This window comes from Eriocheir sinensis, chromosome 10, assembly GCF_024679095.1.
Source record: "Eriocheir sinensis breed Jianghai 21 chromosome 10, ASM2467909v1, whole genome shotgun sequence".
Classification (NCBI taxonomy): Eukaryota; Metazoa; Arthropoda; class Malacostraca; order Decapoda; family Varunidae; genus Eriocheir; species Eriocheir sinensis.
Genome location: NC_066518.1, coordinates 3,286,037 through 3,306,609, shown reverse-complemented (window position 1 = coordinate 3,306,609; position 20,573 = coordinate 3,286,037). Strand labels below are relative to the sequence as shown.

At 44.2% G+C, this 20,573-nt stretch overlaps 1 protein-coding gene and 1 long non-coding RNA gene across 5 annotated transcripts in view; one reads left to right on the top strand and one right to left on the bottom strand.

Moving 5' to 3' along the window:
• The window catches only part of LOC126996448 (uncharacterized), a 95,450-nt gene that overhangs the window by 41,742 nt on the left and 33,135 nt on the right, over positions 1 to 20,573 (bottom strand). The gene's annotated exons all lie outside the window — the stretch shown is intronic.
• LOC126996447 (uncharacterized) overlaps positions 1 to 20,573 on the top strand; it is an 82,938-nt gene that overhangs the window by 56,063 nt on the left and 6,302 nt on the right. For all 4 annotated transcript variants that reach the window (XM_050856900.1, XM_050856902.1, XM_050856903.1 and 1 more), the window contains exons 3-6: positions 5,460 to 5,706; positions 9,493 to 9,549; positions 16,899 to 16,975; positions 18,755 to 18,946. In XM_050856900.1, coding sequence (XP_050712857.1) covers positions 5,460 to 5,706; positions 9,493 to 9,549; positions 16,899 to 16,975; positions 18,755 to 18,946 — 573 coding nt within the window. The remainder of the gene's footprint in view (positions 1 to 5,459; positions 5,707 to 9,492; positions 9,550 to 16,898; positions 16,976 to 18,754; positions 18,947 to 20,573) is intronic.

Genomic DNA, 20,573 nt, shown 5'->3' with positions numbered 1-20,573 from the left:
AGACAGGAGGGGGAAGGAATTATAGGAGAAGGGAAAAGATCCCAGGAGACGGGACACAACCCTCGATTAATACCTGGTACCCATTCACTGCTGGGTGGACAGGGGCGTAGGGTATCGGAAAAGCAGCCCAAATTTTTCCACTCCGCCCGGGAATCGAACCCGGGCTATCTCGATTGTGAGCCGAGTGTGCTAACCACTGCACCACGAAGCCCCCCACCCTCTACGAAAGCCTTATGGAAAAAAAGCCCGCTACTTACTGCCTCTAAAAAGATTGGAGAGGAGTATGTATGAGATTATGGTCTATATACTCTCTAATTCCACATCGATTCGTGTCACCTTTAACTCTTTCCACAATATCCTGTCACCTACACACTCCAGTCACGCAATGGAACACTCTAGTAGCACAATCTCCACACCCACGTAGTCACCTCCTCCACATCCTCCTCCTCCACCTCCTCCATCTCCTTCTCCCCTCCTCCTCCTCATCTTACTATACCCAGCGGTGATAAGTGACGTCACGGAAACGGAACTAGTGACGTGTAATATTTAGTGACGTCAGCGATGCGGGGTCAAATCAGGTAAGAGGTATCACAATTCAGGCCCCGAGGCAGCCAATAGCGCCCGTCACGTCATCGCCACGTCATCACCGGCGGACCAATGAGAGGGCGCGTGGGGTACTATGGATACGGACCTGCGCATGTCTGCCGCGAGATTTATAACGTCATCTGCAACACGCGCGCTTTCTGTGCCGTGGGTTGGAAGTGATGGATGCTTTAATTACCAAACTGATTACCTTCCTACCGTCATTTTTTACCTGTTTATTTTTTTCTCAGATTAAAACAGTAGAAATAGTAGTAAAAGCAGTAGTAGTTGTAGTAGTAGTAGTAGTAGTAGTAGTAGTGTTAGTAGTAGTAGTAGTAGTAGTAATTGCAGTAGTTTTTCAGAGAGGCATCTAAAGGGCAAAAAAGAACAAAAATCAAAACAGTAGAAGTGGTAGTAATAGTAGTAGTAGTAGTAGTAGTAGTTGTAGTAGTTTTCAGAATGGGAAGCAGCTAAAGGAAAAAAAAATCAAAACAGTAGTAGTAGGCGATGGAGGGGTGGGGGTAATGGGTGTAACAGCAGCCATGGAAGCCGAGTCAACACATCAAGTGGCGGGGACGAGTGTGTACTGAGCTGAGAGAGAGAGACAGAGAACACGAGCGAGGTTATGAAATCAACTATAAACAGGGAGAAAGTACTTAGGGAACAGCAGATAAGGACAGTAGCAAAAGAGACGGAGCGGAGGACAGAAAAAATATCCACAGTTCAATTTTGATGAAGAGAATGTAAAAATAACGAAATAAAAGTTAAGGTGACTCAAAAGGTAGAAAACAAACACCAATTACATGTTAACTAGGTGTTTTGAAAAAGCCGGAAAACACAAAGAAAGTGACTTCATTTTTCGTCAGACCGAGAACTGTGGTGATGGTGGAGGTGGAGGTGGTGAAGGAGGTGAATGGTGATACTCGTGATGCTTCAGATGGTGGTGGTGGTGGTGATGGTGGTGGTGAAGGTGGAATAAGAGAGATCGCTGGTGTTAGTGGGGGTGGCGGTGGTAGTGAAGGATGGGGACGTCGTTGGATGGTGATGGTGATAGAGTGGAACCCAACTGGTGTCACTGGTGGTGGTGGTGGTGGTAGGGATGGAGACGGTGACTGAGGAGGTGGTGCGCTGTGTTGATGGTGATTGAGAGGAAAACAAAGGGAGGGATGAGGATGGATGCAAATGGGATGGATGGTGACGGGAGGAGGGTGAGAATGTTCCGTGGTAGTGGTAGTGGTGGTGGTGGTTATGGTGGCAGAAAAATAGCAATAATTGTGAGTGGTGAAGGTGGTGATGATGATTAGATGATTACAAAAGAGGAGGTGGGAAGGACACGATCATACGTTCCGGGCAATTATTTACACAGAATTCACTAATCTCTTGCTTTCTCACAAACTCCCCCTCACGCGCTTAGCTACCCCCTCCGGCTGGTATTCTTTCACTGTCTGTCTGTGTGTGTCTGTCTGTCTATGTCGACCTTACTATATCAATCCGTCTACCTTTCCATCCATTTATTTATACCTCACTCCCAACAAGCAATTATCGTCTGTCTGTCATTCTTTCTCTGTCTCTTTATGTGTCCTATCTCTGTCAGACTACCTTACCATCTCTATATCTATCTATCTGTGTGTACTTTGCATCAGTTTATTTATATTTCATCCCAAACAAGAGCTTATCGTTTGTTAGTCATTCTTTCTGTCTGTCTGTCTCTCTTTCCATCGGTCAGTTTATACCTTTCTCCTAACAACCACTTCCCGTTTGTCTGTCTATCTGTCTGTCTTTCCATCGGTCAGTTTATACCTTTCTCCTAACGACCACTTCCCGTTTGTCTGTCATTCTTTGTCTGTCTATCTGTCTGTCTTTCCATCGGTCAGCTTATACCTTTCTCCTAACGACCACTTCCCGTTTGTCTGTCATTCCTTCTCTGTTTATCTGTATGTGCTCGTCTGTCTGTCTGTCTACCTTTCCAGTGATCTATTCCTATCTCAATCCCCAAAGCCACCCACCATTTGACGGTCATTCTATCTGTCTGTATATCTGTATGTGTCCATCTATCTCTATCTGCCTACCTATCTATCGTTCATCTGTACGTGTTCGTCTATCTCTGTCTGTCTAACTTTCTATTCCTCTATAAATACCTCACTCCCAACTCACACGAAAAAAGGGGACGGAATAAAACGGTTCGTCTCCTCACGTTTCCCTCATTAAATCTTCCTATTCTCGACACAATAAGGTTCCCAGCAGAGGCAGGCTGGTGATCGGTGACGTCAGCTCTTGATTGGGGCCCCTCAACTCCCGCCAATTGGACGGAGCATCAAATCACCAGACAACAGATTAATGAGTGTGTTGGTGGTTGTTTGTCTATCTGTGTGTGTGTGTGTGTGTGTGTGTGTGTGTGTGTGTGTGTGTGTGTGTGTGTGTGTGTGTGTGTATTGGGCGTTATAAATAGTTAGATAAAGAGACAACAGATAGATACAAAGATATAGATAAGCATAGATAAATAGATAGATAGAGATAGAGATAGATAGAGATAGAGAGAGAGAGAGAGAGAGAGAGAGAGAGAGAGAGAGAGAGAGAGAGAGAGAGAGAGAGAGAGAGAGAGAGAGAGAGAGAGAGAGAGAGCACAAAGAAAGGATTATAAAAGAAAAAAAAGGCTAATGTTTATGTTTTCCGAATGGTTTTTAGAAATAACTTCAGGTGCTAAAGGGAAAAGGAACATTTTGCATAAAGGTGAGCCTGGACAAGTTGTAGGCGGGTGAGAAATATAAATAAAAGACTGAGGGCAGGAAAATGGAGAAAAGGAAAGAAACAAACATGCTAATTACACACACAGACAGACAAACAGACGGGCAGACAGACAGACAGAGACGGGGCGTGGAAATGATGCTAACGCCAATTTCCATATTAGTTTCTTATGAGTGAAAATGAAAGCCAATTACTTTTTTTTTACGAGGAAGCATTAACTTACGTGTCTAATCGTTGTGTAGGCCGGCGTGGGGAGGGAAGAAAAAACTGTCTCGCTTGGGATAAAAAATAAAAAAATCTTGTCTGGAGAGAGAAAAAAATATCTCGTGTCTCGCGTGCTGGAAAATTCTGTCTGGGTTAAGAGGAGGGAAGAGGGAGTGGCCGGAAGCGGTGGAAGGAGTGGGTGTGATCCTAATTAAAATCCTTCCTCCTCTTTGATGCCTTATTTCTAAACCGGTCAGCTGCGATTGTCAAGTGTTTAGCCTTCACTTGTAGCCTGGATGGTGGATAGTGGAGTGTTTCCCATGTGGTATTGGTGTGCTGGATATCCCCTCCCAAGGCGCAGGACTTTACACTTTTCTTCACTGAATTGTAGCAGCCACTTTTTGTTCCATTCCTGTAGCTTGATGATGTCTTCTGGTAGGAAATCCGCAGTTAAGGGGTTAATGTGCGTTTCTATTTTAATTCGCTTTTTCTACTTGTGGGAAATTTTACGCATTGGTTTAATTTCTAAGTATGCGTTTCTCTGTTAATTCTTTTTCTTCGTAGTTGTCTTCTGCTTGTGGGGAATTTTACGCATCTATTTGATTTCTTAGTATGCGTTTCTCTACTAATTCTCTTCTTCGTAATTGTCTTCTGTTTGTGGGAAATTTAACACATTGATTTGATTTCTAAGTATGCGTTTCTCTATTAATTCTTTTCTTCGTGAATGTCTTCTGCTTGTAGGAAATTTTACACATCGGTTTGATTTCTTAGTATGCGTTTCTCTACTAATTCTCTTCTTCGTGATTGTCTTCTGTTTGTGGGAAATTTAACACATTGATTTGATTTCATTTGATCTACTTATTTCTGTGCATTTGTTTTATTTCTCTGCTTCATAATTGTCTTCTGCTTGCGGGACACTTTAACTCATCGATTTTATTTCTGTTCTGTTCGTCTCTGTTTTAATTCTTTGCTAAATGATTGTCTTTGTGGGAAACTTTACTCATTGATTTTATTTGCTCTCTGCGTTAGGGTGTTTTTCTCCTAAGATTTTCCTTTTCTGTCTTCGTGCACATTTTACCGTGACTTCATCATTCAGTTGTTATTTCAGGCACGGTCATCCCTTTATTATGGCTTCTTCCTCGTCAGGGTGTGGATGCGGTTCGCCTTTACGCCTCGCTCCCCTTAGTCGATAGCTTGTTTTAAGAGTAGACTGGATAGCTACATGGACGAGGATGACAGGAGGTAGTGGCGGGGAATCTGGAGCTGCCTTGTGTATGCCTTTAGGCCTCTTGGAGTCTCTCTGTGTTCTTATGTTCTTATGTTCTTATGTTGTATAATGATGATCTTCCGTGACGTCACTCGAGCATCAGCGATCTCATTACGTGGGACAAAAACAAGTTAGTTCCACATTAAGGACGACGCCGGACTGTGGACAAGCCGGACACACAGGCTGATAGTGTGTGAAGTCGTCCACAACATGTCTACTACACGGTTCGGTTTTACAATGCTTTAAGAATTTATCCTCATATGTGTGTGGATATTTATCATTCATATATATATATTTTTTTCAGCCTGTAATCGCGAGAGAATTTACGTAAACTCTCTCTAAACAACAGCCGCGGGTTTCAAGCAGAGGCTGGAAACTAAGCCGTCAATTTAACTTCATTTCAAGAACATTATTTTTCCTTTATAACAAAATTTTGACCAGGCAACGTCCCCTCCCTACAACATGCACGCGTTCCTTCCCTCCTCTCCCTTTCCACTCCCTCTAAACAACAGCCGCGGCTCTCAAAGAAAAACTAGAAACTAAAACGCCGAGTCAACGCTAATTCAAGTACAATTTTTCTTCTTCATAACAAAATCCTGACCAGGCAACGTCCCTTTTCTATACCTTGTACGTGGCCCATCATTCTTATCTCTCCTTCCAGGGTCACGCAGCCATGGACACTCCAGGCGGCGGCTGTGACGACTTGGGAAGGACAGACGCTGGCACGGGAGGAGGCGAGGAAGGGAAGGGAAGCGGGAGCGGAGGCGTCACTTGGAACCACGAGACGAGAGGACAAGGAGGAAGCGAGACTGAAGGAGAACAGGGAGAGGGGGAAGAAGGAGGAGGTGTTGAGGGGAGCCCCGTGATCCGCCTGCTCGTGCTCGGGGGCCACGCCGTCGGGAAATCAGGTAAGTGGCTGTAAAGTTTTTATGTGTTTTGCCGTCCATTTGTAGTAGAGTGCCGATAAGGAAATGCATGGACACCGAACATCCTCTATTCCTCTTTCATTTATGGACACCCAACCATCTCTCTCTCTCTCTCTCTCTCTCTCTCTCTCTCTCTCTCTCTCTCTCTCTCTCTCTCTCTCTCTCTCTCTCTCTCTCTCTCTCTCTCTCTCTCTCTCTCTCTCTCTCTCTCTCATTCACGGACACCCAACATTCTCTCTTAATCCCTCATTCATGGGCACCCAACATTCTCTCTTAATCCCTCATTCACGGACACCCAACATTCTCTCTTAATCCCTCATTCACGGACACCCAACATTCTCTCTTAATCCCTCATTTATGGACACCCAACATTCTCTCTTAATCCCTCATTCACGGACACCCAACATTCTCTCTTAATCCCTCATTCACGGACACCCAACATTCTCTCTTAATCCCTCATTTATGGACACCCAACATTCTCTTAATCCCTCATTCACGGACACCCAACATTCTCTCTTAATCCTCATTCACGGACACCCAACATTCTCTCTTAATCCCTCATTCACGGACACCCAACATTCTCTCTTAATCCCTCATTCACGGACACCCAACATTCTCTCTTAATCCCTCATTCACGGACACCCAACATTCTCTCTTAATCCCTCATTCACGGACACCCAACATTCTCTCTTAATCCCTCATTCACGTACACCCAACATTCTCTCTTAATCCCTCATTTATGGACACCCAACATTCTCTCTTAGTCCCTCATTCACGGGCACCTAACATTATCTTCCTTCCTCATTCACGGACACCCAACATTCTCTCTTAATCCCTCATTTATGGACACCCAACATTCTCTCTTAATCCCTCATTCACGGACACCCAACATTCTCTCTTCCTCTCTCATTCACGGACACCCAACATTCTCTTTTCTCTTCCTCTCCCAGTTATGGACACCCAACATTCTTTCTTCCTCCCCCATTCATGTACACCTAACATTCTCTCTTCCTTCCTCATTCACGGACAACTAACACTCTCCTCTCCTTTATCATTCATGGAAACTTAGCAACCTTCCTTCCCTTCTCCCTTTCCGTTAATCTATATATATTTGTCCCTTATTTATTTCAGTGTTGTTGTTTTCATGAAAGCATACCACTCCCCTTTGCTGCCATCTACGACACCCATTCCTTCGTTTAACTTCACACTGATATGCGCATTTTATTAACTTGGGAGTCTCTAACTTCTTACCTCTACAGTATTCATCAAATTTAATCACAGTAATCAACGCAACGGGTTAGATTTTCTCCCCTTCTATGTACCTCCTCCATCTCCTTACGTCCTCATCAGCGGCCACACCTTCTCTCATCCGTCTCGACCTATCCCTACTTAGCTTTAGCGAGACACCGCCAGCCGCTTCCACGTCCTCCACCATCGCCGCCGTCTTCCTAACTCTATGGAAACCAAACACCATTTTTCATCACGCCTCTCACACGGAGCCAACTAAACGTAAAAGGAGTTAAATTTCTCCCCGACATTAGCGCATTAAACCCTGACGTGCGTACACCGACCCGAATGTTTCTTGGGGCGTGGAGCGAACGGGGCTGTGAGGAGTGAGAGGGAGAAGAGGAGGAAGAGGAGGAAGGGGAAGAGGATGACGGTAGAACACTATTGGCGGCTGGTAGAGAGAAAGAAGGAAATAAGAGAGAACCAAGTATTAGGGAAAGAGACTAAAGGGAAAGGGAGGGAAGAGAGTGGTAAGGAAGAACGGATAGAAGTGGAGGTAAAGGTCAGTGATGTAAGGGAAGGAGGGAACAGAAGTGGTTGTGTTAGGGAAATAAGAGAAGGAGGGAGGCAGCATTGCGAAGTAGGTACACGGGCAATGGCAGGCAAGGGAAGAGTAATGGTGTTAGAGGACGTGGAGGAAGAACAGGGAAAGAAGAACAAGAAAAAGAAAGAAAAACACGATGTAACAAAAGAAGACGAAGAAGAAGAAGAAGAAGAAGGAGAAGAGGAAGAAGATGAGGAAGAAGAAGAAGAGGAAGAAGAAGAAGAAGAGGAAGAAGAAGAAGAAGAAGAAGAAGGAGAAGAGGAAGAAGAAAAAGAAGAAGAAGAAAAAGAAGAAGAGGAAGAATAAGAAGAAAAAGAGGAAGAAAAAGAAGGAGAGGAAGAAGAGGAAGAAAATGAGGAAAAGAAGAAAGAAGAAGAAGAAAAAGAAGAACAAGAACAACAACAGTAACACGAAAAAGAAGAACAAGAAGAAAAGCAATCAGAATAATAAAAAAAAGTGTAAGAGTAGCGCTGGAGGGCAAGGGCAAGCGAGGAAACAGTAAAGGGGGAAGGATAATTTTTGGGAGTGTGTTGACAGTGCGGGAGTCTGCGGTTATGGCTCGCCGATTCCAGGAAGACCGCGGCCCTTACTGGAATCGCGGTCATCGTGCGGGTATAAACACACACACACACACACACACACACACACACACACACACACACACAAACACACACGTGGAGACAACTTTCCATTCCATTCCAATCATTCAGTCTTTTCATTTTTTTCCCTTCTTTTCATGGCTAATTATTCCTTTCATCCCTTTTCCTTTCCTTTGCTTTCATTCCCGACCATCATCCTTGCCCTTCCCATTGCCATTCCAAACTTCCCTTTTTCAACATGTAAAGTTTCAAATGCGATTATATATCCTTCTTTGCGACGTTTCCATGAATGGCGAAAACTATATTTTTTTTTTCTTTCGTTTCTACACTTCCTAAATTCCTGTTTCCCTTCTTTCCTCTCAATATTTTATTTTTTATTTTTATTCTCCCTCACTTTGTCTTTTTCTGCTCAAATGACGGATCTCCCTTTTTTCCTTTTTTTTTAGAATTCCAGTTTTTCATTTACATTTTTGCATTTCTATAACTTTTTTTTTATTTATTTCTCGATCCCTCCGGTTTCTATCTACAATAATTCACATCCATGACTTTCCTTCTCATTTTTATTCAACGTGACTTTTTTTTCTACCACCTTCCATGAATTACAGTATTTTTATCCCACTGTTTGCATATCAATAACTTTTTCTTTCTTTCACGATCATGCCGGAATCTATCTACATTAATTCAATCCAATGACTTTCCTGCTCCTTTTCTTTGAACATGATTTTTCTTAGTACCTCCCCACGCTGTAACTCCTAAACGTAATTCTTCATCTGATCAACATTTTCCTTTCTCTCCCAGAGCTACTTCACTCCCCTTCAACATCCACTCACTAGCACATCCTTGATCTTGCTTCTTCTTTTCCTTCCCTTGCTGTCTCCCATACTTGTAATATCATTAATCTCTCTCTCTCTCTCTCTCTCTCTCTCTCTCTCTCTCTCTCTCTCTCTCTCTCTCTCTCTCTCTCTCTCTCTCTCTCTCTCTCTCTCTCTCTCTCTCTCTCTCTCTCTCTCTCTCTCTCTCTTCTTTCCTCCTTCCTTTCATCTCTCCTTCATCGCATCCCATCCGTCTTTCTCTCTCCCCTTCCTTCTCTCCACTTGCAGTCAAAAACTCATCCTTCCTTCACGTCTATTCTCCTCCTCTTTCTCTTTTCCTCACTTTAACACTCACTAATGCCTCCCTACTTACTTTATTCCTTCGCAATCACCAGGGTCTTCCTCCTTCTCTAGACTTCCGGTGAAAACAACATTACTTCTCCATCAGTCTACCCAGCCTCCTCTTCCCACTTTCCCTCACCATGTCGGGGTTACTAATGCCTGCCTACTTTCCCTCTCTCCGCAGCCATCACGGTCCGCTACCTCACGCGGCGCTTCATCGGAGAGTACAAGTCACAAGTTGGTAAGTACAGGTGACCGCCGTCTGATTGTAAGGAAGCGTCAATGAAATGTAATGAGACTGGATGCGAGTGTGTGTTGGGTCGGGGTGGGGGGGGGTTGTTGTTGTTGTTGTTGTTGTCGGTGTTATTGCTACTGTCTTTGTGTGGGTGTAGGGGGGGGGGGGATGTGCCATTGTCAGTAGAATCATTTGCTATTAACTATAATTACCAGTGATGTTGTCTGTTTGTCTGTCTGTCTGTCTGTCTGTCTGTCTGTCTGTCTGTCTCTCTCTCTCTCTCTCTCTCTCTCTCTCTCTCTCTCTCTCTCTCTCTCTCTCTCTCTCTCTCTCTCTCTCTCTCTCTCTCTCTCTCTCTTAATTAACCAAGAGTGTGGAAAGATCGATTTTGGTCCTCATTACAGGATGATTCAACTCAAAGCCAATTAAAGGCTGTGAGATGGAGACGAAGAGGAAGAAGAGAGGAAAATGAGAGAAAACGGAAAAGGAAGAAGAGATCGATGGATGTAGAGGGAGGAGAGAAGGCGAAGGACAATGGTCAATCAAAGCTGTCTGACAGACGGCCCGGCAGACAGAAAGATACACATTCAGGGAGCATATCCAAACACACACACACACATACACACACACACACGCACACACACACATTATGAGTATGAAAAAAAGCAACGAATAAGGAAACAACAAATTAGAATGAAAAAAAAAAAAAACGTCAACTGTAGATTCATCCCATCCTTACATGAACGTTATTGATATACGAATGAACGATACAAACTTTTTTTTACATAATGAAAAGTTTGAAAAAAAAGTAAAGAGAGGGAGATAGATTGATACAGACAGATAGATAGGTAGAGGGAGACATAAAGACATACGAACAGACACAGATATCACGTATGCATTATCGATTGCGACCAGGAACAATACCTCCTATCTGTCCATCAATTAGGCCGGACGGACAGGTGACCCTCGCTACCTGGCACACACCTGGCCTTCGCTTCAAGGATACGCCTCCCCACGTGGCCCGCACGGTGGAAGGGAAAGTTCCGCATTATGAATACACGACTCGTGAGGCTTCCGTGCAAGAGAAAGGAAACGAGGGCTGTTCTTCCTTGCACGTGCCGGTTTTGAAAGATGACCACTTCAAATTGTGTTTTCCTTTGCGAGACTACTACTTAGCGGGCATTTCTGTTTTGTTGTTGTTGTTGATGTTGATGATGATGATGATGATGTCATTTTTGTTGTTTATGCCTTTGAGCTGGCTGCCTTACCGTAAAATAATACAAAACGATAGAGTCTTAGACCGTTGGAGGAGACTGGTCAGCTCATAAGACGTAAATTTAAGAGAAAACATAACTGCTCTTGTCCAACGATGCAGACGAGCCACATCGAGAAGCTGAACAGGGATTCGGTATACAGGGAAGGACAAAGTAAATCATCAACACGCAACACACATGGGAAACAAACTACAACTCAAAACACTCACAACCAAAACAAGTCCCCAAATAAACCATCGAATCCATGATCTAAAATAAATGCCAGCTGAAAAAATCCTTTCCCTACGTAAGCACTATTTATTTCTCTCCAAAGGCATCCTATTTCTGAGGGGAAGAGCGAGGCATGGGAGGCACACGATGAAATGGGAGGCACGATTAAAGGAGAAAGCAAGGAAGAGCAAGGGAAGTAGAAGAAAAAGCAACTGTCGGGCGAATGAGAGGGTAAGAAGAGAAAGGAGGAAAGACATGAGACAGAAAAAGAAAGGAGAGGCTGCAAGCGGTGAAGGAAGCGTAGGACGAAACGACATGAAAGAAGGAAAATGGAGTAAAGACCGACGAAAAACAAGAAAAATAGCGCAGGAACGATAATAAGAATGGTATGTAAGAATAGGAGGTGAAGGTGCAGATTGAGGTGGAAAAGGAGGAGATAAAAAACAGGAAACCAAAAGGGAGAAAAGTCGGATATGAAAGCAAAAGAGAAGAAAGCAAGTCGTAAAAATATGTACAGAATGAGTAAGAGGAAAGGAAGTTAGAAAAATAGTGGAACCAAAGGGAAAGAAATGGGGGAGTGAAGAAAACAAAAAGAAAAGATGTGAAAAAGAAGGTTATAAAATGGAGGAACAGGAGTATATGAGAAAGGACACAAAATAAAGCTCAAAAAGAAAAGCGAATGGAAGGAAACGGAAGGGAAACGAAAAAAAAAAGGTTGGAAAGGGAGAAATGTGGATAAAAGGAGAGGAAAAACAAGGAAAAGGAAGGAATGGTAAAAAGGAACGGAAAAGGAAAGGAAGGGAAGGGAAAACAAGGGAGGGGAAAGGAAGGAGAGAAAGGGAAAGTGACGGAAGGGAGAGGAAGTAAAGGAGGAAAGGAAAGGAAAGGAAAGGAAAGGAAAGGAGAGGAAAGGAGAGGAAGGGATGGTAACGAACTTAATTGATAGAAAACCAGATGAAAGGCAACGAAAGGAATAGAAAAGAAAAAAAATGAACAAATGCCATTAAGTAAAAAGTAAATAGAATGTACTAGAGAAAAAAAATCATTGAATGGACGCAAATAGAAAAGAGAAATGGGAAATCAGAGAGGACATGAGACAGGCACACAGGTATGGTAACGTCAGACAAATGAACTGGGGGGGGGGGGGGGGTATGGGAGGGGGGGGGGGGAATATGTGAAGGGAGTCTATGGCCGCGGGGGAAAGGAGGGGGGGGGTGTACGGCTGGATCTACGGGGGAGGAAAAGGGTGGAGGGATGGCGACGATAGTAGACACGCAGGTGAACTTCAAACAGACAGACAGACAAGCAGACATTTAAACAGGGAGGCAAGGAGGCAGGCAGACACGAGAAAGGTAGATACAGACAGGTAGCCAAAGGACAGACAAACAGATACTTATAGGCAAAAAGACAGACAGACAGAGGAAGGGAGGAAAACATTATAGGCAAGAAGGCAGACAGACAGAGGAAGGGAGGAAAACATTATAGGCAAGAAGGCAGACAGACAGAGGAAGGGAGGAAAACATTATAGGCAAGAAGGCAGACAGACAGAGGAAGGGAGGAAAACAAACAGACAAGAAAGCAAACACATAAAAGACACAGACATGCGTACAGACAAGATGGCAGACAGATTTAGAGGAAGAGAGCTAAACAGACAGGCAAACAGACAGACACAGACAAACATAGACATAAAGACACACAGACAGGTAGATAGGCGGGCAAAAAAAAAAAAAAAAATATGCGCTTTTTTTTCATTATTTTTTTTTTTGGGGGGGGGCCAGTGCTGTTTCCTTTGCTGTAAAAAAAAAAAAAAAAAAAAAAAAGACGACATATATATATATATACAGACAGACACAGATGAAACATGCAAGCAGACACAAAGACAGACAGTGAGGCAGACAGGCACAGACAAACACGCAAAAAGACACACAGACAGCAAGACAGGCAAGGCAGAGGGCAAGTTGGCAAGTCTGAGTGGGCAGGAGCGCGTGGTAGCGGCGAGGGATTTTGCGCGCGCCTGATCCTGCCGTGGCCGACATCCCGCCCTCTCATCAGCGGCGTCTTCTGGCGGCGAGCAAAGGCCGGGCGGCTGCCGATGCTCCGACCCTCAAGCCTCTAATCACACATCAAAGGCGGCGGCTGTTTGTCCAGAAGCCTGATGGAGGGGGGAGGGATGGGGGCATGGGAGGGGTGGAGGGGGAGTATGGGAAGGAAATCTATGGCAGGGGGGGAAAGGGGGGTACGACTGGATGTATGGGGGAGGAAAAGGATGAGGGGGATGGCGATATGGTGATGATAGTGGAGGTAGGGGAGGGGAAGCAGGGGGGCGGAAGTGTGTCTGATGGAGAGGGAGAGCATGGGAAGGGAATCTGGGGCTAGGGAAGGCTAGGGGAGGAAAGGAGTGAAGGAGGGAGTGGATAGTAGTGGGATAAGGAAGCGGGGGAGTAAGGGATGGAAATCTGGGGGTAGGAAGGGGGAGAGGAGGGACGGCTTGAAGCATGTGAGAGGAAATGGGTGGGGAAGAGGAGTAGATGGTAGCAAGGTAGGGGAAGGGAAGTTGGGGAGAGGGATAAGGATGGGGCAAGGAAGGTGGGAGATTGAATGTATGGGTAGGGAATAGAGGGAATGGTGAATGACTTAAGTATATATCATTTAGGTTAAGGGTAAGGAAGGGAAAGGGGATTAACGGAGGAAGAGGGTAACAGTATGAGGTCTGGTTACTTATAAGAGGTAGGAAAATGTTGGATGATAGGAAACAGGAAATATGATGAATGAGGTAAATATAAAGGATAGAAAAAAAAGAGTGTAGAGAGAAAAGGTGTGACAGGATGAATGGGAGGAGGAAAAGTCGAGAAATGGAAAGGAGGGGAAGGGAGAAAAGTGAGGGAGGGGGAGAGGATGGGGCTGGTTGCCATGTTGGTGCTGGAATTGGTGTTGCATATGGTGGTGGTGGTGGTGGTGGTGGAGGAGGCTGTTTTGATTTGCCTCTTCCTTTGACCGTGCTTGAACTGTCTTTGAAAGGGAAGGCTTTACGTAACACACACACACACACACACACACACAGAGAGAGAGAGAGAGAGAGAGAGAGAGAGAGAGAGAGAGAGAGAGAGAAGAAGAAGAAAAAAAAAACAAACGCCCCGACAACGCGCCCGAGTGGGGAGTAAATCACTCCCCAATCAAGGACCCCCCCCCCCCCCCACCACCACTACTACCACCGCCACCACCACCATCTGCACTTGTCCGGCGGAGTGATTAGTGCCTCAATCTCTCCCTCCCTGCGCCCCAATCGTAACAAGGCCATCGTCACCACCAACAACAAATGCATCCTGTTTTACCTTTTCTGTTTCCCTCGCCGTCCATTCTATTCTTGTTTGAGCTTTCTTCTTCCTCTGCCTGCTTCTCATCATTCTTATAGTTTTTTTTTTCTTTTGCTTTCTCAATACCGTCGTGGCCGCCGCCGGTGTTATTCTCGTCCACTCTCCGTGATTGAAATTGACTTCGTTCTTTAATGGGAATCTGGACATTGTGAATAACATACCAGAACAAAAAAAAAGCAAAGATGTAGTGACCGCCATAAGGTAAAACGCAATTAGTCAGCAGAAGAAGTTAAGTAAAAGAGTTATTGAGCTTCAAACACTGGAATACTCTACCAGTCTACTACTACTACTACTACTACTACTACTACTATTTTTTTTTCATCATTCTTATGCGGGCCTCCATCAATTAGAGTTGGGTTGTGAGCGGTATCTTTTCTCATATCCTTTCACAAAGCAATTCATTGGCCCCACTACTACTACTACTACTACTACTACTGCTACTACTACTGACGTCAAATCCTTCATAAACAATAGTCGTTGCGAAAGTGCATTGCAAAAATATACCAAAATAGACACACTCAGGGAGAGCAAAGGACGCTGAAAGAAGAAAAAAGAAAACATTACCTTCGCCCTTAGACATTGCGAAACCTTTATGGAATGTCTCTCTCTCTCTCTCTCTCTCTCTCTCTCTCTCTCTCTCTCTCTCTCTCTCTCTCTCTCTCTCTCTCTCTCTCTCTCTCTCTCTCTCTCTCTCTCTCTCAACAAACACACAGACATTCTCCAGGTTGTCAGCAGGAAGACGTGGGGTCTAATATTAAAGCAAGGACACAAATATCGCGACATCAGACTAAAACATGACACAATAAACAAACACAAAATAAACTCAAAACAACAAAGACCTTTTTTTTTTTACCTTAGCGCGGTTATGACAAAATACAATAACTACAATAACTACAACTACCCAATCATACACTGTCCTACCCTGTCATAACTTGTCCTATCCTATCTTACACTGTCCAGCCCTGTCATAGCTTGTCCTACGCTATCCTACACTGTCCTGTTCTACCCTATCCTGTCTTCTAACTACCACCACCAATACCACCATCACCACCACCACCACTACTACTACTACTACTACTACTACTACTACTTATACCACGGCCACAAACAGACCTTCTTCATCTTACCCTAACCATCACGTTTGAAAGAGGACACATGATGGTGGCTTGTGAGACGGTGCACCTTAGAGAGAGAGGGGAGGAAGGTGCAAAGGACGGTAATGAAAGCGAGCTGCAGGGCCACCAGGCGAAGGCACGAGACGATGTAAAAAGTGAGTCTTAATCTGGGTACTTCTCAAGCAGGGGACGAATGTGTGTGTGTGTGTGTGTGTGTGTGTGTGTGTGTGTGTGTGTGTGTGTGTGTGTGTGTGTGTGTGTGTGTGTGAAAATCAGTTCCATTAATTACTGGCCAATGATAAGTCTCTTTCCCTCTCTTCTCTCTCTCTCTCTCTCTCTCTCTCTCTCTCTTTCACACACACACGAGCACAATTAAGGCAAGACAGTCAAAACCGAACTTTCACACAAAGACACATTCACTTCTGCACACCCACGCCCTCCCTCACCCCCCCCCCCTAAGCACCGAGACAGGTACATTATTTCATAAGTCTTTGCAAGTTTTATTACACGCTTTTGAATACTTTACAATTCACGGTCAAAGCGTTTCACCGTCATCCTCTTAAAATAAGTCATACCCTTAACATCTAGGTCAGTCGTTAGATAATGCTAGTGTTGCGTTGAGTACTACGTAATGGTTAAAACTGAACAAACACGGACTGCAAACTGATGGACTGAAAGCGAAAATATCACACGCTAGAGTCGCACTATGACTGAACGAAGCTTAATCTGCTGCACACCTAAAAATAACACACACACACATACACACACAGACCATTGGGGGGGTATCGTCACTTGATCATCAGACTCCCACCCACACTGGCATTTATGTGGCCCACTAACGATAATACTGGAAAAAAAATACTCGTTTAATTGTGTTTTTAATATTGACATATGCGTGTGTGTGTGTGTGTGTGTGTGTGTGTGTGTGTGTGTGTGTGAATATAAAGGTAAATGTATGTATGCATGTATGTATGTGTAGGTACGAATTTTTGTATAAATGTTTGTATGTAGAGGCACGTATGTATGTTTTCTTTTATTATGTTTTTGTGCCAGCTGTATTTGATCTTTTTTCGCAACTCTACTTAGGTACTGAATGGAGGAAATCCACTCTGGCCGATCGCTCGCTGACAGCATAACTTTCTCATCACCTGTGATCGCATACACACACACACACACACACACATACACACACATTACTTCAAACAATATATAAAACAATAACAACAATTTTGACTTTGAAACTTTGAAACTGAGTCCATCACACAGCCCTTTCCTCCCCGTGCGCAGCGAGGGTCCGTCCCGGGCACAGCACAGCACCCGCCGCCTGCCTAACCCATGCATTGTTTTCCGCATGTCTAAGTTGTGTTTTTGTTTCCTTGCAGACATAATATATCGGCAAGCCATTCAGATGGATGACTTTCACGTGGACTTGGAAATCGTCGACATCTCCGCGCGGCCGGTGAGTAAAAAAAAATATATCAAACGATGAAAAATCAAATACAAATAACAAAAAAAAAACACGCCAGCAGCAGGACTTAAGAACAAGGTAAAGTGAAAATAGTGTTGTACTACACAAAAGTTGCTTGAACATCTACAAAGCTTAAATAAAATCAGCCAATGTGAATGTCAATAGCTGGCGTATAATATAATAAGTTAACATACGAACCAAATCCAGAAAATATAAGTCAAGCATAAAAGAAATTAAGGAAAATTTCTCAAGGTTTTTCTATTAAAATTTTCCCTAACTCTGTCCTGTACCGTAAAAGTAATATCATAGGTGAAGGAAATATATAAAAAGAACATGTAATGACAAATCTTTTCTGGTACACGACATTACAATTTCCAAGAATAATACTGAATATGAAGATTCGAAAACGACAATTTTTAGACGTGCAGCGCCAAAGTAAAAATAAACAAAGCTTCAGGGATTGTGAGCAATTAAGTGAGAGGCGTCCGTGTGGTGCCTGGCGAGTTGGGTCACATTAAAGGCGAGGAGCCGGACCCCACCTGGACACCAGGGCCAGCATAAAGCAGGTAGAGCGAAGCCTCTTCCTTCCTTGGAGGGTCAGTGTGTGTGTGTGTGTGTGTGTGTGTGTGTGTGTGTGTGTGTGTGTGTGTGTGTGTGTGTGTGTGTGCGCTTCTTGTATTGTTATTGTTTGTTTATTTTACGCAGGCCCACATCGCCGGCAGGCTGTCCTTGGCAGTGGTAGTCGGTCCCACCCCGTTTTTAAGCCGGGCGGCAGCAATTAGCTTTGCCTGGCTGGAATGCTTAACTTAAAGGTGTTTATCTAATGAAAATACCACAGAACACATGTCACTGTTATGCAGTAACAACAAAAACAATGCTGCTGCTCATGATGAGGATGAGGAGACGAGGGTACAAACAATAATAGCAGCAAACAGTAACAACAATAATTAAGAAAAGTGTTCCAAATAATTCGTGTAACCCAAGCACCATATCGGCCAAAATTTGACTTTGAAGATGGCCGCCATCATCCATAAGTTTCCATCAGATTTATTTTCTTGGGCAGGGTCCGGGCCGCTCCACGGCAAGCACCGTAGAATTGGTGGGCGAGCTCGTGGTCCTCCTCGGGTCTGGCCTCGGCATGGCCGACCTGTCAGTCAGTCAGTCAGCTGTTTGTAAGATTTTTCACACAGTTCACTTATGAGAAATTCAGCTCCGGATATTCCCATGTCACTCTGGTTTTAGATATTTTGGGAACAGACAGACTGACAGACGAAATAGATAACGACGAAAGCATTATTGCCCTTCTCGAGACGGGCGATTTCATTATTATTATTATTATTATTATTATTATTATTATTATTATTGCTATTATTAGTGGTCATAGGAAAAATAATAACAATAATAATAACAATGAAAATCATAAGAATCAGAGTCAAAATAAGAATGGTAATAATATTAATACAAACAATAATAATAACAATAATAATAATAATAATAATAATAATAATAATAATAATAATAATAATAATAATAATAATAATAATAATAATAATAATAATAAGAAGAAGAAGAAGAAGAAGAAGAAGAAGAAGAAGAAGAAGAAGAACAATAACAGTCAATGTATTGAAAGATTGTTTAGTAATATTACGTGCAGAACTTGACGCATTAATGACCAGGAAGGCACAAGTCACTGAGCCCGCTTCGTCTCCTTAACGTGCGGTGAAGGGAGGGCAGAGGAAGGCGAGTTAACGAGACCAATACTCTTTGCAGGGCGACAACACGCTGCCGACGATGGAGATCTGCCAGTGCGACTGTTACCTGGTGGTGTACAGCGTGGCGGAGCGGCACACCTTCCTCACCGCCAACCGACTGCTTCACGCCATCTTCAGACTACGCCCGAACTGCCCTCGCCCCCCCATCACCCTACTCGGGAACAAGCAAGACCTGGAACATTCCAGACAGGTAACGACCAATTCCGGAACTGTTTAAGGCAGACATCACTTGATATTCTGACATTATTTAATATTCTAGGGGCGTCTTGCGAGGGCTTCCTGGAGGCTGCGTGTGGTTAGGGCGTCAAAGGGTTGTCATGTGGTGAGCTGTTTAAATTGTGGTAGTGGTAGTGGTGGTGTGTGTGTGTGTGTGTGTGTGTGTGTGTGTGTGTATTGTGGGGGTAGTGTGGGGTGGTGTGTATGGTGTAGGGCGAAGTGAAATGGTCAGGTGAGGTACCATGAGATGAGGTGTGGTGTAGTCTGTGTGTGACGGGGGGAGGGGGGGGGGGGGGGGGGCACGCAGGAGGGCAGCTATGTCTCCGATCGTACTTAGAGGGGTGGCATTATTGTTTCAAAACGTTCGACACCACAGTTAAGCATTAGAAGTTAAAGCGGAGCATTCTTTGGAAGGTAAAGGAGGTGAGTGAGGTATAGAGTGGAGGGAAGGGAGGGAAGCAATGTGGGGGGGAAGGCAGGATGATGAAAACCACTAGCAGAAATGTAGCAAATAAGTTCAAACATCTCTTTTACTACATTATGACGCAATATCACTGCTATATCTCAAGTTCTCACCACAAGAACTATTTTTATAATCCTTCTGATGGTCAGGAGCCGATTATGCTTTCAATGGCTTCTGGTGGTGGCGCAAAGAGGCGGCCAGCTTCCTCCTGTGACTCCTATGCTTCTGTAATGTTCCGGTTGTATATTTGTGCATTGTAACAACCGGTTTTTTTTTTTTTTTTTACAACAAAAGAGTCGGCACAAGGGCAACAAAAAGAGTGTAGAAAAAAATGCCCGCTACTTGCCGCTCCCACAACAGAAGATAGTATAGAGCAAGGTCTAAATCATGGTATAGAGTAGCAAACTCCTAAACTCCGCGCTAATGTTCTGCGGCAACCCAACAACCATCGGCGGACGTCAGCGTCTTACTTTAACTAATGACTAAGATTTTCCGTGCCTGTGTATACCTTCAGAAATATGGAAGTACCGTCATTTTACAGAAATAGGGGTTTGCGTTTTCTGTGTATTCTTTCTCCAATTTAACGTATTGTTTTTCCATCGCTTTTTTTTTTTTTTTTTTTTGGAGGGGGGGGGATACAGACCATGCACTAGTTTAGCAACGAACATGATTCAAGTGTCGTGTATCTGTTTATCTCACCATATCGATTCTTCCTTTGGGTCCATGTTATCTTCATTCATATTTTCAGCATCGCATTCATTTCTTCTTTCTTTTTTTCTTTGTCTTTCCCTCTAACCCCCTTCCCTAACGTCCCCGCCGAGACCTCCCTGCAAACGTTGACCTGAGATGTTTACAAGGTGTGCGGGAGCCTCGGGAGGTAAAGAAGACCAGGTGAAGAAGGACAGCCAGTGACCTTCATTCTCCGCCATCCCCCGCCGCCACCACCTTGAGCGGCGCCCTGCCACCGCCGTCACCACGCCGGCTGCTGACCCACGTTCCTCACTGCCCTCTGGCGGCTGGCGGCTTCACGCTCCGCCGCCCGTCGACAAACAGAGATCAGTTAAATATGTTGTTGGGGGTCTTCTTGTGTCAGCTTGTGCAATTACCCATTCGTCTCGGTCAGTAGCTCGCAATGCAG